At 34.9% G+C, this 15,291-nt stretch overlaps 4 protein-coding genes across 4 annotated transcripts; 1 reads left to right on the top strand and 3 right to left on the bottom strand.

Moving 5' to 3' along the window:
* Nucleotides 1-359: 359 nt before the first annotated feature.
* Nucleotides 360-2,367, bottom strand: LOC131669336 (ankyrin-3-like). The gene is made up of 4 exons (XM_058944142.1): nt 2,358-2,367; nt 1,629-2,180; nt 1,173-1,396; nt 360-1,097 (listed from the first exon to the last, which is right to left on the bottom strand). Exons 2-4 carry the CDS (start codon nt 2,151-2,153, stop codon nt 638-640), a joined length of 1,209 nt encoding a protein of 402 aa, XP_058800125.1. The 5' UTR covers nt 2,154-2,180; nt 2,358-2,367; the 3' UTR covers nt 360-637.
* A 1,145-nt stretch (nt 2,368-3,512) lies between these two features.
* Nucleotides 3,513-5,387, bottom strand: LOC131669342 (ankyrin-3-like). Its single transcript, XM_058944155.1, has 3 exons — nt 4,759-5,387; nt 4,470-4,678; nt 3,513-4,371 (listed from the first exon to the last, which is right to left on the bottom strand). Exons 1-3 carry the CDS (start codon nt 5,224-5,226, stop codon nt 4,041-4,043), a joined length of 1,008 nt encoding a protein of 335 aa, XP_058800138.1. The 5' UTR covers nt 5,227-5,387; the 3' UTR covers nt 3,513-4,040.
* Nucleotides 5,388-5,800: 413 nt separating this feature from the next.
* LOC131669344 (uncharacterized) lies at nt 5,801-7,038 on the top strand. Its single transcript, XM_058944157.1, has 2 exons — nt 5,801-6,003; nt 6,107-7,038. The coding sequence occupies exon 2, from the start codon at nt 6,170-6,172 to the stop codon at nt 6,935-6,937; it is 768 nt and encodes a 255-aa protein (XP_058800140.1). The 5' UTR covers nt 5,801-6,003; nt 6,107-6,169; the 3' UTR covers nt 6,938-7,038.
* Nucleotides 7,039-7,720: 682 nt separating this feature from the next.
* On the bottom strand, nt 7,721-9,673 carry LOC131669375 (ankyrin-1-like). Its single transcript, XM_058944207.1, has 5 exons — nt 9,383-9,673; nt 9,162-9,315; nt 8,624-8,957; nt 8,214-8,550; nt 7,721-7,933 (listed from the first exon to the last, which is right to left on the bottom strand). Exons 1-5 carry the CDS (start codon nt 9,671-9,673, stop codon nt 7,721-7,723), a joined length of 1,329 nt encoding a protein of 442 aa, XP_058800190.1.
* Nucleotides 9,674-15,291: the final 5,618 nt, after the last annotated feature.

Raw genomic sequence — 15,291 nt, 5'->3', positions numbered from 1 at the left:
ATAACAGTAAATATAATTATTGATTTTTTTATCTATACTGTGTCTCCTGTACTATGCCTTGCATTTTCTAGAACCTATAATCAATGAATCCAACTAAGTACCTTTAAATAAATAATTTTTTTTCTATCAAAAATATTACTTTTTCAAATATCCCCATGGGTAAAACAGCAAAGCTGCTACGGATTATTTCCCGCCACATCTATATATACGGAAAGTATGGACGATAACGACGAAAATGTCAGGATTAACCATCGGATTAGGAATTGCGTTATACAATATATCTAAGGCATTATCATGTATATACACTCAAAAATTAAATTACACTTAAAAATTAATTTATTAGTGTTATAAAACTTGTTTTGATACAAGAGTCATATATAATAATGATGAGTGTTAAATATGTTATAAAATTTTGTTAATCAAAAATGCATGCGATTAGTTTAAGCTGAAATAATCATAAAAATAGAGCTTCAATATCTAATACTTAATAATTAGTACATTAAATCGATAAAATCTAAGCACAAATCAATTATTAAATGCTATAATATTTTCCAAGTATACTTCAAAATTTATAAGTTGAATCCTTTTAACTGATGACAATTTTCATTAAAATATTCCGCCCACAATTTTGGCAGATCTAATGTTGATTTATAGTTATCAAGTGTTCCAGAGTTTGGTCAAGCTGCGTAAATTCTCTTACTAACTTAATCAAAACTTTTCTCTCGTAATTATCGCCCCATTGATTAAAATCTGGATCTTGAGATCTACTTTGTTTGCACTTTTTCACGATATTGCAGTGCCTCTGCAAGATTTCACCAATAATTTTGTAGTCTCTTTTGTGAGCTAACGTATGCGGAGTCGAATGATCCGCTGCTTCAGAGCAACAGTCAGCGCCTTCTTGAATAAGGAATTTCACGTTATCAGCTTGTCCCGCATCCACTGCAAAATGTAGAGGTGTATAGTGTTGGCAGTCTCCAACCTCTGTTACTTTAGCCGATATCATATCGTAAGAATCATCAGTCGCCGCTTCGAGGTACTCTTCGAGGAAGTTTTTTCTTGAACCAGCGCATGCTACCATGAAGTGCGACACCCCAAATCTAAAAAGTATGCAATTTTATTTTTAAATAGTTGAATGATTCAATCTACTTGGTATGAAAAAAAATTGAGATCACTTGTTAACGATATTTATTCTCTGTTTATCGTGAGCAACTAGCAAGTCGATCAGATGGACGTTTCGGCGTATCAACGATAAGTGTATAGGGTTTGATTCATTATAATCTCGTTGGTAAATGTTAGATCCGTTATCAATCAAAAATTTAGCATTTTCGTACATGCCACTATATACAGCGAAATGCAGCGCTGTGAAACCGGCATAGTTGTAACCACATATTTTAACCTATTTAGTAAAAAATTTACAAATGACAATAACGTTATTTTTTAAGCATTGTTTGGTGACATAATTATTTACATATTTTAGCCTACTTTTATCAATGATTGACTTAATCTGACATAGATTTGACGAAAGCAGCTATTTTCATCGAGTTCAATCACGCATTGACCAAAAGCATTAAATTTTGTTTCAAGAAATGTTATAAAAATAATGCAAAAAAAATGTTACGTTAGTATACCTGATAATCCTTTTTTCTAACGTCAAAAAACATTTTAACAATATTCAAATTTGGTCTCGTGCAAGCGATATGTAAAAAGGTTAGTCCATAGATATCACCCCAATCAGCCTTGCTTTTCAACGTGACCGATCGAAACAATAAATCAATTACTTCACCCGGTGCTCCTTTATTGAATGCCACGTGAATTGACGATTGGCGGTCTACACCTCGCTTTAAAATGGCATTTCCCCCATTCTTAAGAATCTTCCTGATCAGGTCTGGCAACGCTGTTGTCGGTTTTGACACAGCGACCTGTAGAGGAGCATGCATTGACTTGCTGAATAATTTTTCCGGGCGTGCATTATGGTCAAGCAGTACGTGCGCAACCTCTACGCGATCCATGGTTAGCGCGGTGAGGAGAAGCTCATAATCTAACCACTCGAAATCTTTAGGCCAACCGGTTTCGGTCAGAGTACTGTGGATTTTACTGACTTTATTGTCTTTAATTGCCATAAACCAATCATCCTTCCAATACAGAGAATCCATTGTAAATGCTGGTAAATAATTTATAAGCTTTTTTATTACGATTATGCTTCTGTAGTATCCAAACAATCACTTAAATTATTCATTAATTTTACAATTACAGCAGGTTTTCAATCATAAATTTGTCGATCCTTAATAGTATGATTCAAATGTATTTAATTAGTGTTAAATTTAGCACAAACCAATCGAGTATTAAAGTTGACTCACCCTGTGCGTCGTTTCCTCGTGCTGATTTACTACAATTCGAAAGAGAAACTACAGATCATTAAGTTGTCCAAAAGCCGCGTCAGATATTAAATGGAATACCCTCCTAATCTCTGGGCAGGTAAAGATTTATGAATCAGTCCTAGCAAGTCTATTCTTGACTTTAATATACAAATGACTGTAATTTACTATGCCGTATCCAAAAATTCCCCTGTTTTGCCGCGCAAAATCATTTTGACATTTATTAGCGTTGTAACGGAGAAAACGGCCAACAACCCGAAAAGTTATATTGCGACAAATTGTTTAAGGAGTGGATTCGGAAAGCGTAAACGCTCTCACGGCTGAATAATGTGTCGGGCTTGTAAAACTCGCTTAACTCAAATTCACTTTATCAACAAAAGAAAAAATATCTGTACATGAGTGGGCGGGTGATGTGACTGTATAGATACAGAATACAACGTGAATGGTGCGAAGCGCATAGCCAGCCGAATCGTGATCTACCATTAGTATTGACGCGACTCCCGAACATGCAGCAAACATGCCCCGCGCACTAGACGTGTATCCTCGACAACAAACCAAAACTCGGCGAGACCACACCTGGAAACAGTGGAAAACGAGTATAACATACGAGAAATATCAATCACAACCAATGAAAATTCAATATAAAAATACCCCGAAAACTCGACTAAGAACTTATTATATACGGTAATCTAACTAATTTGGACATCAAAAAGATTCAATCTGAAATGGGGCTTATACAAGCTGAAGCCCTGATTAGAATTCATTTCTTTGGTCACTACCTAAATACTTTGAAGCTAATAGAATTATGGTATAGACTAGTTTTCTTGTGGCTATTAAATTTGAGATAAATCATGATTTGTATCAACCGAAAAAAGATGATTTGTAACAAATGCGTTCACAATATGATACATTACGATACAAGTGCGGAAAAGCAGATTCTCGTCTCGAGTGGCGTTTATGCCCGAGTGAAGCGAGAATCTCTTTCCTGAACATATATCGTATAGTATTTTCCGATACGACGTATAAAAAGTTCGTTTTTGACCGAAGCGTGTGGAAAGTACGAGCTTTCCGCATGGAGTGTCGAAAAGTATTCAATATAATTAAATCTACTTATAACAAGCAATTTTTTATTGAACAATTTTTTTCTGTTTCATATTAATTTTTTTTGTCACAGATAAGTAGCAGGTATTATTAGGATATTTCAAATGGCTTTCTGTTAAAAACTAGCAATACAAATTAAAACCTAGAATAATATATTTTTAGATTTTCAATAAAAATATTTCACACGCGTTGCATTGAATATATACATTTTTTAAATTTTTATTATGGTTATTCACAAATAATAAAAAAATATTTTTACAAATAACGTTAATAAAAGTTTAATTACAAATAACCTATGACCTACAAGTGGCTTAATCTTGAAATCGCCTCAGTTTTTCCAATCGTCCAATCGTTCCCACTTAAATACGAAGGTCTCAAAGTTATTTATTACTCTTAATCGAAATCAGTCCAAACACTTTTTCCTTTAGACTCAAGTTTAACAAAGTTTATTGTTAAATTGCATCTGGATGAAACTGTTATACATATTATAAAGACGTTTGATCGTAAAAACTCTTTGTGGGAAACGATTACTTGTATTTTTGAGCCCATTGATGAAAATCCGGACTAAGATATCATTTTCAATCCTTTTTTTTCCAAGCAGTGTTTTTGCAATAATTCCCTTATACGCTTGTTTCCTCTGAATTCAGCGAGTGCATGTGGCGTAAGGTTATTATAAGCAGAAGCACAACAATTAGCTTTTTCATGAAGAAGCAGTTCAACAGTTTTATAACGGCCCAATTGAACGGCAAAGTGCAAAGGGGTATAATCTGTAAAATAATCACAATTGAAAACTTTATTCTTGACCAAGTCTTTGGAACGTCCATTAAGGAGAAAATACTCGACGACTGTTTCATCGCTGCCCGCGCACGCTGCCATGAAGTGCGACAGACCGTGACTAGAAATTAAATTAATATAATTTAACAATTTAAACAATGAGATCTACATTTTCCATTGAAAATTATGAATATACATAAACCAATAAAAAAAACTTACACATTGGTCAAATTTGTTTTTCGCGAATCCATCGATAGAAGCAAGTCGATAATCGGAACACTGCGCCGATAGAGTGCCCAATGTAGCGGTGTTGATCTGTTGCCATCTACTTCGTAAATATCAGCTCCACGTTGGATAAGGAAATTAGTTACTTCAAGTCTATCACACATCACTGCATAATGCAAGGGAGTAAGTTCGGACTCTTCTTTCTAGAAATACAATAAGTTTTTAAGTGATTATTTCGTCATGCGGCGCTTATTTTTCATAAGCATATGATAATAATATTCACCGTATGAATCGCGTCAGGAGGATTAGCATCAAGCAATTGTCCGATAACATCCATGTCTGGTCTCGTGCAGGCGATGTGTAAAATACTGATACCTTTGAAGTTCGCAAGATTCAAGTAGCTCCTGCTTAGATAACGTTTTAGCAGTGAATCAACAATGCTATACGAAGTAGGATTGTTGAAGGCGACATGCAAGATAGTATCTCCATTTACATTTTGCATTTCAGGTTTAGCTCCAACCTTGAACAATTGATCAATCACGTCCGTCCATCCAGGTCTCGTAATAACTACGGCGACTAAAATCTCTTGTAATTTTGATATGATCATAGATGATGGATTATTTAGTATAATTTTTGCAGTGCGTTTGTGATCATACTTGATTGCCACCATTATTGCTGCGTATTCGGAACTGTTTTGGTCGAACACTGGTATGACTGGAGCGATTGACACATTTTGCAATGGTTGAGCCATGTTGATGAAGATCGATGAATTTTCAAACACAAACGACAAATTCACGAATATATTAGTGAGGTAATATATCTCACCATGCCTCGATTTGGAAACTGACGCTCGCAAATGATAGCCTGCACTGTTCAACTTCTACGACTGAAGTTCAGACGTGCACCAATAAGCTACTAAGCGGATTGCCCGTTTTCATGATCTTCTATACTTGAATTTATACAGTATAGCGTGTTCAATTGGATTTACTTGAACACCATAACCATAATAAACTTTTTCATTTTGCTTGATCGATTAAAATCATCTTGTTTTAAATAACAACTCATCTATTAAGTAGTATTTTTATTGAATAATCGTTATTATGTCAACATTTATCAATTGATTTTAATTACTAAATTTCATGAAAATTCTTTAAAAAAAGAAATAAAAGTGATGTATTTTAAAAATTAAATCTCATCTGTAGATAAAAGTACATATACATTTTAGTAGAACTCTATCTACAAAGTTCTTATCGGTACTGCTTTTAGTTAGCTACAATATTATTCTAATTTTCTTCAAAATTGTGGTACACCTGACTGGATTCGGTGATAAATTTAAGCTAAAAAATATGAATTAAAAATAATTAAATAGCAAAGCAGGAAAATGAACGAATATAAGAATATTTAAAAAATTCAAACGAATATTTACAACTGATCTGATTATAAATCGTTCGTAATATTTATGGAAAACTTTTTGCATGCGTAAATATATAAACTGAAGTTTGAGAATAAATGAAGACTTTTAAGATAGGTAAGTTTTTTATTAAGAAATTTTCTGTATTGGTACAAACGTCAGCTGAAAAGTTATACTTTAGCTTTGCCTCTATCAAAATATTTTTCTTTCTCTCCACCAGTTTAAGAGCAATAACTAGTTTCACAATTCATTGATCAGTTTTGCATTGCCAGTGATTGGTACGATGACACAGTTTAAGAAATGTTCTCGTCCTGAATTGCTGTTCTTGGAGTTCGACATCGATGACTTGAAAGGTCCAAACCTGCCTACTAATGGCGATATGCTTCGTTATTACTTTAACCGTCGTCATGCTTTACCAACAAAATCAAATCGATCGGTCGTTCGTATGACATTGTCTAAATGTTTTAAGATTTGGAATGACAACGAAATACCAACAACTACTGAGAGTAATGGAATCAAGTATTTGGAACAAATACTGTTGAAATTCAATCGCATGAAGAACGAGTACAAAAATGCAAGTAAAACACAACGACAAAGAAAAATCAACATGTGGCGACACAAGTACGAACTGTTATTTTCTATTGCTACGAGGGATGCCCATGAAAAGTGTAGTGCTGAGAATCGTGAGAAATTATTGATTGCCAAAAAGGAGATCAAAGAGTTTAATACCGCTGTGAAGAGCAACGCATTCATCAGAACAACAAAGCCGATGAATAAATCATCGAAGGAAGTGATGCTATTAAAGGATGCCAAGTTTAACAACTGTTTGATGAACCACGATAAAACGGGAAATAACTCTAATCCAGTGTCTTCAGGCACTAAAGTTAAACACAAACCTAAAACATTCAGACAGTTGAACAACGACGCGGTAATGAGTTCCCCAAATCAAATATTACGTGAACAATTGAAGCAGCAAGGCTGGGTATATATAAAAAAAAAACCAACGTGGAAGCTTGCTGTTGTGGCACCACCTTCTAACCTGCTTATTTAGATGATACTTTATATAAGTCATTCTTAATTGTCAATCTTAATCTTTATATAAGTCATTCTTATTTTTTATTGCTGTATAATTCTGCTTTTTAATTATTTTGATTTTAAACCTTATGGTGATTATTAAAATAAATTGATAATCAAAATGGTTAATATGAGATTTTCAAGGATCGGCAAGTGTATATGAATCTATGTTAGAGATATCAAATACGTATAATTCATGTATTAATATGAATAAAATCCTTGGAGGAACTCATTGATTTAAAACTAAGTAAATTTCTTTTAAGACTTTTGATTGTCCTTGTCCTCTCCAGTAAAACATTATCCTCGTACTTTTCATCCCATTTCCCGTAATCCGGGCTCTAAGCTCTAGTTATTCTACAACGTTTAACAACATTACAGTGTTCTTCTAAAATGCTAGAAACATCGTGTTTTACCCCTAACATTTTTGCGAGCATGTGACAAGTCAACCCATTCACAGCTGCAAGACAACAATCAGCACCATAACTAAGAAGTAATTCGACCGTAACTGTATGACCTAATTGCGATGCAAAATTCAGAGGTGCATAACCTGAAATCTTAAGGTTAAAAACATATTTTACTTGAGCTGAGATTATGCTATGCAGTGATATCTTGTGTTGCATTTCGCCATTCTTCAAGTATTCTTGCGCGATCCTTGGATCTGTCCCGGCACATGCTGCCATAAAGTGAGTAATTCCATTATCTGCGATGGTCAATAAATTTATAATTAAATAATAAAAAACTAGCGATTATAACAAAAATTTTACTTATTCTCGATGTCCATATGAATTTTATCATGAGCTAGTAAGAGATCAATCATGCGGGCGTCGATAAATGTAAGTGCCAAATGTAACGCGGTCGATCCATCGTTACATTGTGCGTAAATGTCAGCACCATGTTTAATGAGATACTCTGCTATCTCTTGTCTCCTGAACGTTACCGCAAAGTGTAAAGGTGTAGCATTGTGTTTAGAATACTAATTGAAATTTGAACAATAAGTTATTATATATGTTCTGATTAAATTTTTTCGTTATAATTTTCAATTTACACTTCACCGGCATATTGATTAGGTGATTTGCTTCAACAAGTCTCTTGACAACCTCAAGATTTGGCCTCGTGCAAGCGATATGAAGAAAGCCAAAATGCTCTTTTTTTAAATTCTGGTAGTCAGTGGCAATATGACTCTCGAGTAAAACATCGATCGTACTTTACACATTATTAATGAAATATGCGAGGTGTAACGGTGTATCGCCTACGTTATTTTTATCATCAGCACGAAATCCTTGATTTAATAAACTTTTGACTACATCGGTCCATCCGACTTTCGTTGCAACCATGTGTAATGGCGTTTGATCGCAAGCATTCGCATTCCAATATTTGTGCACGTAGTAATTTTTGTTGAGTAGAGTTAAAACTATAGGTTTATGTTCGAGAATGATCGACTCTTTTAAGAGGGTTCGTTTGAAATCCTCTAATGAGCAACCTTTTTCTTTTAGAATTGATAGAAATTTTTCGACGTTATTTTGGAACAATGCCTTTGTTAATTGTTCTTTAACTGAAGTTTCAAGCTCTGGCTTGTTAGATATTGTGTTCCTCGAAGTTGAAGAAAAATTATGTTAAATATTTTTTTCAGCAAGCTGGATACTAAAACTAATATTATTCTTACTGTGATGTAGCCGCATTATTTTCCAATGGTCTGTTAATAGCATTAATAGGTATAGTAATTGATGGCAATTGTTGGGATCCTTCTTGAGGACACGGCAAGTCGGAGAGAGTTCTATGCAGCATCCGAGGTCGCTTCACTTTTGGCGTTGGTGGTTCTACCGGTGCTACATTCGTATTTTTATGAGGCAACAAAATAAATTGTGCAGCATTAAAAACAACAGAAGTCGTTTTACAGCAGTCTTTCGATACTCTGCAATACTCCTTTAAAATATAGTAAATCGAATGATGTCCCTTTTTCTGTGCAAGGGTATAAGGTGTATGTCCAGTTGATGCAGCTGCGCAAATTATACGATAAAATTATACGATTGCACGTGAAATATGTCATGTGAAATGTATATACGGGACACGCTATCACAAGAAACCACCAAAATTAATTAATAGTTCACCGCGTAGTTTTTTTTAAATTAAACAAAGTACAGCTCACTTGTCAACGACATTTTCTTTTCGCTTATCGTATTTCATAATGATTCCAATCATACCAACATCGTTAAGTTTGAGTGCTAAATGCAGGGGTGTCGATTTATCGTGATTTTGTTTATAAATGTCAGCTTTATTTTGCAGAAGACACATGGCTACTTCGTGCCTATGGTACTGCACCGCAAAATGCAACGGAGTTGAAAATGATTGCTTTTCCTGCAACAAATATTAAAAGAATCATGCGCTTCGCGCATTGATAAGTTTCACTGATAAAACCACTCACCGAAACATTGACAGCAGCTGGATTAGCGTTAATAAGTTTTTCAATGACAGTGAGATTCTCTCTCGAGCAAGCGATGTGCAAGAAACTCAATCCATCGTCGTTAGTGACATTCTCGATGGGATCATTATTATTAATATAAAACCATAGCAGCAGATCAATTGTACTATTGGAAAGCTTGTTGTAAAAGGCATAATGAATGGCAGTATTGCTTTTATACTTTGTATACTTTGCATCGATGGGACATTTGAAAGAAACTAATCGATGAATTACATCTTCCCAACCAGTATTCATAACTATATAGTGTAGTGGCGTCAAGATACCAGGTTTTATATATACCTGGCAACCTTTGTTCAACAGGTAATGGACAAATTCTTTCCTTTTGAATTTGATCGCTACATTAAGCAAGAAGTGACCCGAATCTGCTAAATCGTTCGGCCAGTTGTTTTTTTCAAAAATCATACAAAAATTTTGGAAATTATTTTGGTACATCGCGATCAACAAATGCAACATTTTCCATTCCCTGAAAAATACGAAACAAATAAAAATATAATAGTTTATTAGTTTGTATTTGAGCCAATCTATATTATATCCGTCTCTCTCTCTCTCTCTCTCTCTCTCTCTCTCTCTCTCTCTCTCTCTCTCTCTCTCCTCTCTCTCTCTCTCTCTCTCTCTCTCTCTTTCTCTCTTTCTCTCTCTTTCTCTCTCTTTCTCTCTCTCTCTCTCTCTCTCTCTCTCTCTCTCTCTCTCTCTCTCTCTCTCTCCTATAATCCAGTTAATTTTCTTATATTCCAATTTATTAAAAATGCATACTTTATTTTTTGAGAATAAAGAAAAACAGGAATGGTTAGGTATAGCGTATGTATGGTATCTACGACTCTATGTGCGCGTGAGCTTCGAGTGATGTAAACTCTCTTGTCTCACAACTCTTGATTTGCGGTTTTTCGAGTTCCGCTGTAATGAAATTCCAACGCACGTTTAAGGCATGTATATTTACGCACATATACTCTTTTTCAAAAAATATATGAATTCTACTCTTAACTATTAATCTTAACGGACGTTAATCTGTTAATCTTAAAGGATAATCTTGATTCGAAGAACACCCGTGACTTGAAAAAAAGCAACGTTATAAAGGTACGCATGAATTCTGTACGATAAGTGGTAAGAAATATTCACGTTATTTGCATATAATTATAATTCATTTATATTGTTTACTGACATTCATTTATTATTCACTCATTGTATTTAATTTAAGTAATTCTATGAAAAGCGGTGCCTCGTTGCATCATTGAGATAGTGTCAAGTTCTCTCTTTGTACTATCGACTATGTTTCGGTTCGACACTCGTCTCGTTTTTCTGCTTTTCTTTTTTTTTGATTTTAAGACTAAGAGTGACGACTATTGCAGGAGTCGACAGTCAGTTAGCTGAGAGCCTTCGACGAGTTTATACGCTCTCAGTTGTATCCTCCGTCAATTCATGAAATAAAACTCAATCGTGCTTCCTTTAAATTCGTCACAATTTTCTATCAAATCACCTTTCATACTGAACTAATTTTCATACGAAAAGCACAGACATTGTGCCAAAGAAACAAATATATTTTCCGCAGAGACCTGGTGTTAAATTTTACGACGCGCATTTTAACTTGTAACGAAAAAAAATTAATTTTAGGAAAATTACAAGCTTTCAATATTCGGGTTTCAATGCGGCTAATTGTATATATTTTTCAATTTACCTATTTTACAATCTCGAAATGTTTCGTACGGGTTTAAAAGAGACATATGTCAGTTTTTCATACTTCCCCGTTTTTTAGTATTTAAGTTGCAGCAAGTTTATTTTTATTTCAAATAAATTGAAAATGAATAAAATACATCCTTGATGTGAAAACCTTACATTTTGCCAAAGTTCTCGATATCCACTTATATAGCTCGAAATTTACATCTAATAATTTGCACTAATTAGTTCTCGAGCCCACGCTTGTTAACAATGACGAAGCTTTAGCAAATTTTCAAAGTCCAATAAATTTCAAAATTGAAGAAAATATTTTTCATCAAAATGAAAAAGCACGTAAAAGGGTGAAATGCCAATTCTAAAATAAAATAATTTTGCAATATTAAACAAAAGAGACGTAGAAACTTCTGCACTTATTAAACTAAAAATATATCCTTCTTTGTCGCGTAGAAAAGAACTAAAAGTCCCCATCACCGCGAACGCATAGCATCTCATTCTGCAAGAGGTCAGGAACCTTATCTATATATAGATGCAAATTTTACTCAAGGAAGGTACACAATGCGTGACTCGAGAGAGAAAGGCTGCTCTTACATGGGAGCGGATAGCAGACAGAGCGGCAGCGGACAGCCGATTCGAGCGGACAAAAAGAGAAAGTTTTGTCCGCAGCGGCCCTAGCCGGCGTCTTGCGTGGTGCATCCCTCTTCCCCCTCTCCTCTTATTTCTAGCGTCCCTTTCTATTATTCTAAACATGCTATAATTATAATTTTCTCGACAATATTAATTTATATGTCGTATATATATAAGAAAATTATAATTATAGCATGTTTAGAATAATAGAAAGGGACGCTACAAATAAGAGGAGAGGGGGAAAAGGGATGCACCACACAAGACGTCGGCTAGGGACGCAGCGGAGAGCGTCTGTTCGCTAGCGAACAAAACTTTCTCTTTTTGTCCGCTGCCGCTCTGTCCGCTTTCCGCACCCATGTAAAGCTGTAGTATTGCGACGCAGGGTAACCGACTCCAGAGAAACGAGACTGTAGTCGACAGTCAGCGTTACCGTTGGAAAATTTTTTCTTAGGATCCTTATAAATTATCCCGTTTAAAATAACGCAATAATTTTTAAGGATCCTGGAAAAAAAATTTCCAATGATAACTCTATAGCCGGCACGATCACAGTCTAAGAGAACACGAAGAGGTACGGTGGGTTACTCTAAGTAAAACATCGGTCCCCATGCGAGAGTCTAGGATTCGATTCTAAGCAGGTGTACCCGATGTTCTAGCTTATGCTGTAGGTCCAGTATTAAATTTGGCACTCTAGGTACTAGAGTATTCCTGCCGTTCTTTCTGTAGAACCGATTGAATGATTATGTTTTAGTGGTGCGAATGCTTCTCAAGAATTGCCCTTCTCCCCCACAACAAATATAATAACAAAAATCACGTTTGCGAATTGACACATCAGATCTTAGTTAAGAGATTTACACACAAACAATTCAACACTAAGTTTCTGTTCTCGGAAAAGAAATTAACGGCTCCTGCATAATTTATACAAAATTAAAAAAATATATTATTCAGTCTTTTCTCCTCTCCGCAAGAGACAGTTTTTTTTGCTATGTTGTTTGTGATGAGATAGGAAAAATGACATGTTAAAAAGTAATAACAGTTTTTGGATGAAAAATGCTGTGACAATGCTATATAACTTCAAAAAGGCATAAAAGTCGATATTTTTGTACTTTTAGGTTAGGATATTCCGAGAACTAGAACCCATTCATCAATTTGGTCCTCAGATTCATATTTAGCACTCTACAATGCTTCGGAAATGTATATTCCTATTTCTGGATCTAAGAAGTGTTGGACTATATTATTAACGCACTGCCATAAACCAATAATATATTAAAAATTAATTTTTAAATTATTGTAAAATATAATTGTTAATTTTCGTAATAGTTCAAAAATTCTTGTAAGTAAATTTTACTTTGCAATTATCAATTTATTTGTTTCCATTCGTTGAAATTGTTTCTCAAAAAATATTTAACGTGCTGACAAATAAAGCATGCGTTCGCCAAATTCCAAATTAAAATAATAATCTTCCTAACACTGGTATTCTTTGCTTACTCTGAGAGGATTCCAGAATTTGAATTGAGTTATAACCCAGGCGGTTCTGTTTTGTCGAGTCTGTTCTGTTTCTAACTCAGTCGGTAAACTTCATTGTGAAAAAGCTTACTAAACAGATGTTTCCTATGTTTTTCGACCAACAGCTTGTGGCGGTTTCGCGGTTCACCCACCCTCTAGATAGTGTCAGCCATCCGCAAACTACAGGAAATTCGCTTATTGAATCTATAAGCTTGGAGAATGTCCTGAACACTTCGAGCGTATGAGACAAAAGTTACCGACCGCCGAGCCTCACTAACGAGTCCAGCCGGTAACACCGGCACGAAACGTTTCTACCTTACCAATCTCATTCTTCTTCTCACCTCACGAGTGTAAGTTTGGCTAAGCTCACACTCGTACAATTTTTTCGATCTCTCGATCCATTCCACATTGCAACCTCATTCGGCAACCTTCCGGTAGCCTTCGACCGTCAACAGCGCTACTGCCACCTAAGTGGGAACCATGACGGGTGTCCAACGGAGTAGCCCACTATACGACGCGGTACGCACACCCTATTGGCATATATACGCTATATGTACTCGTAGATCCTGTGCTACCCTGCTCACATGCTCGCAATGCGTGCGCTCTTCCTCGCCGCATCTCGCAAACGGATGGCTGACATGCCTCATAGCGGCCCGAACACTCTGAACCAGCCAAGAGTTTAACCAGACAAATATCACTTTCGAAATATCGTTTCAATAATTTTCAAAAAGTTGACATTCATTTTTATTCGATAACTTACTTATCTATGATTATTTTTTGACTCTTATTGTATAGCTTCTATCAAAGCTAAACATTCATTACCGTAGCTTTACTTAGCGCAAGAGTTACGAAGAGTAATTTCGATTCTTTTCTAAGATTTGCTGCTAACATTCATTTTAATTTATAATATAAATATGAAGTCATGTATTGAGTAAAACAAAATTCAGCTATTTCCGGTTGGAGGTGCTAGGCAGAATAATAATGTATCAGAGTTCAAAATCAAGGAAAAAATATATGAATGCAGTTGTAAGTATTACAAGTACGAAAATTAATACTAGCATAACTGTGCTAAAGGATAAAAAATATACAAAAAAATATTATTTCAACTAGTTAATTTATTAAAAAAAGTACATTTTAATTTAATTGTTGATGCAGTTTTATGTGGAAAGTTAGCTTTCAGCAAGGTCCTGCTTTGACAACAAAGATTTCTAGACAGTAAACAAAAATGACAAATTAAAAACAGAAACCTAAATTTTGAATAGTACATATTTGGAATAGCAAACCTTTCCCACGTTTAGCATAATATTTTTTGGCACATTTAAATAGACAAGCGTTATTGTGCTGGTTATTTTCGTTGTCGCATACCGGCATATAGTTTCTTGGGCATGGGCAGAGATGTGGTTCAGGTGGATCGTTGTTTGAGTCTTTAGCAATAGTTATTGCAATTAATGCAAAAATAAACATAATAGTGAACCTCATATTTACTGTTACCTATCGACATGTATATTAATGTAAGTAATTAAAATTCCTGCCATGCGAAAATTGATTTTCGATATTCCGTGCGCAAAGTGCGTCTTTCCCGCACGCTCGGCAGAAAACGTCCGTTGAAAATCGCACTTTCCACACGTCGTATAAAAAAATACGGTACGGCACATATTTAGCTCGCTTCGCTTGGGCGTGAACGCCATGAGACAAGAATCTACTTTCCCGTACTTGTATCGTAATGTACTATTATACACATCCACATTATTATATTCTTTGACTCCCTATCAGCTGCATAAACAATTGACATTCTATAATAGTACATTACGATACAACGTGTGGAAAGTGCAATTTTCAACGCACGTTTTTTGCCGAGCGTACGGGAAAAACGCACTTTCCGCATGGAGTGTCGAAAATTGACTTACCTAATTATAATCTTATTATTTTCTGTTATAGGTCAAATACTTCAATAAAAAAAAAAACATACATTTCTAAACTTGTTAAACGTAATGAAAATAAATTTTTTTGATTGACATATTTTTTCTAAATATTTAATAAAATCGTTTGAATCT

This window comes from Phymastichus coffea, unplaced genomic scaffold (genome assembly GCF_024137745.1).
Source record: "Phymastichus coffea isolate CEN01 unplaced genomic scaffold, Cenicafe_Pcof_1.1 PCOF00092, whole genome shotgun sequence".
In the NCBI taxonomy this organism is placed as follows: domain Eukaryota; kingdom Metazoa; phylum Arthropoda; class Insecta; order Hymenoptera; family Eulophidae; genus Phymastichus; species Phymastichus coffea.
The sequence above is the reverse complement of the archived record's forward strand: the minus strand, read 5'-3'. Positions and strand labels throughout refer to the sequence as shown.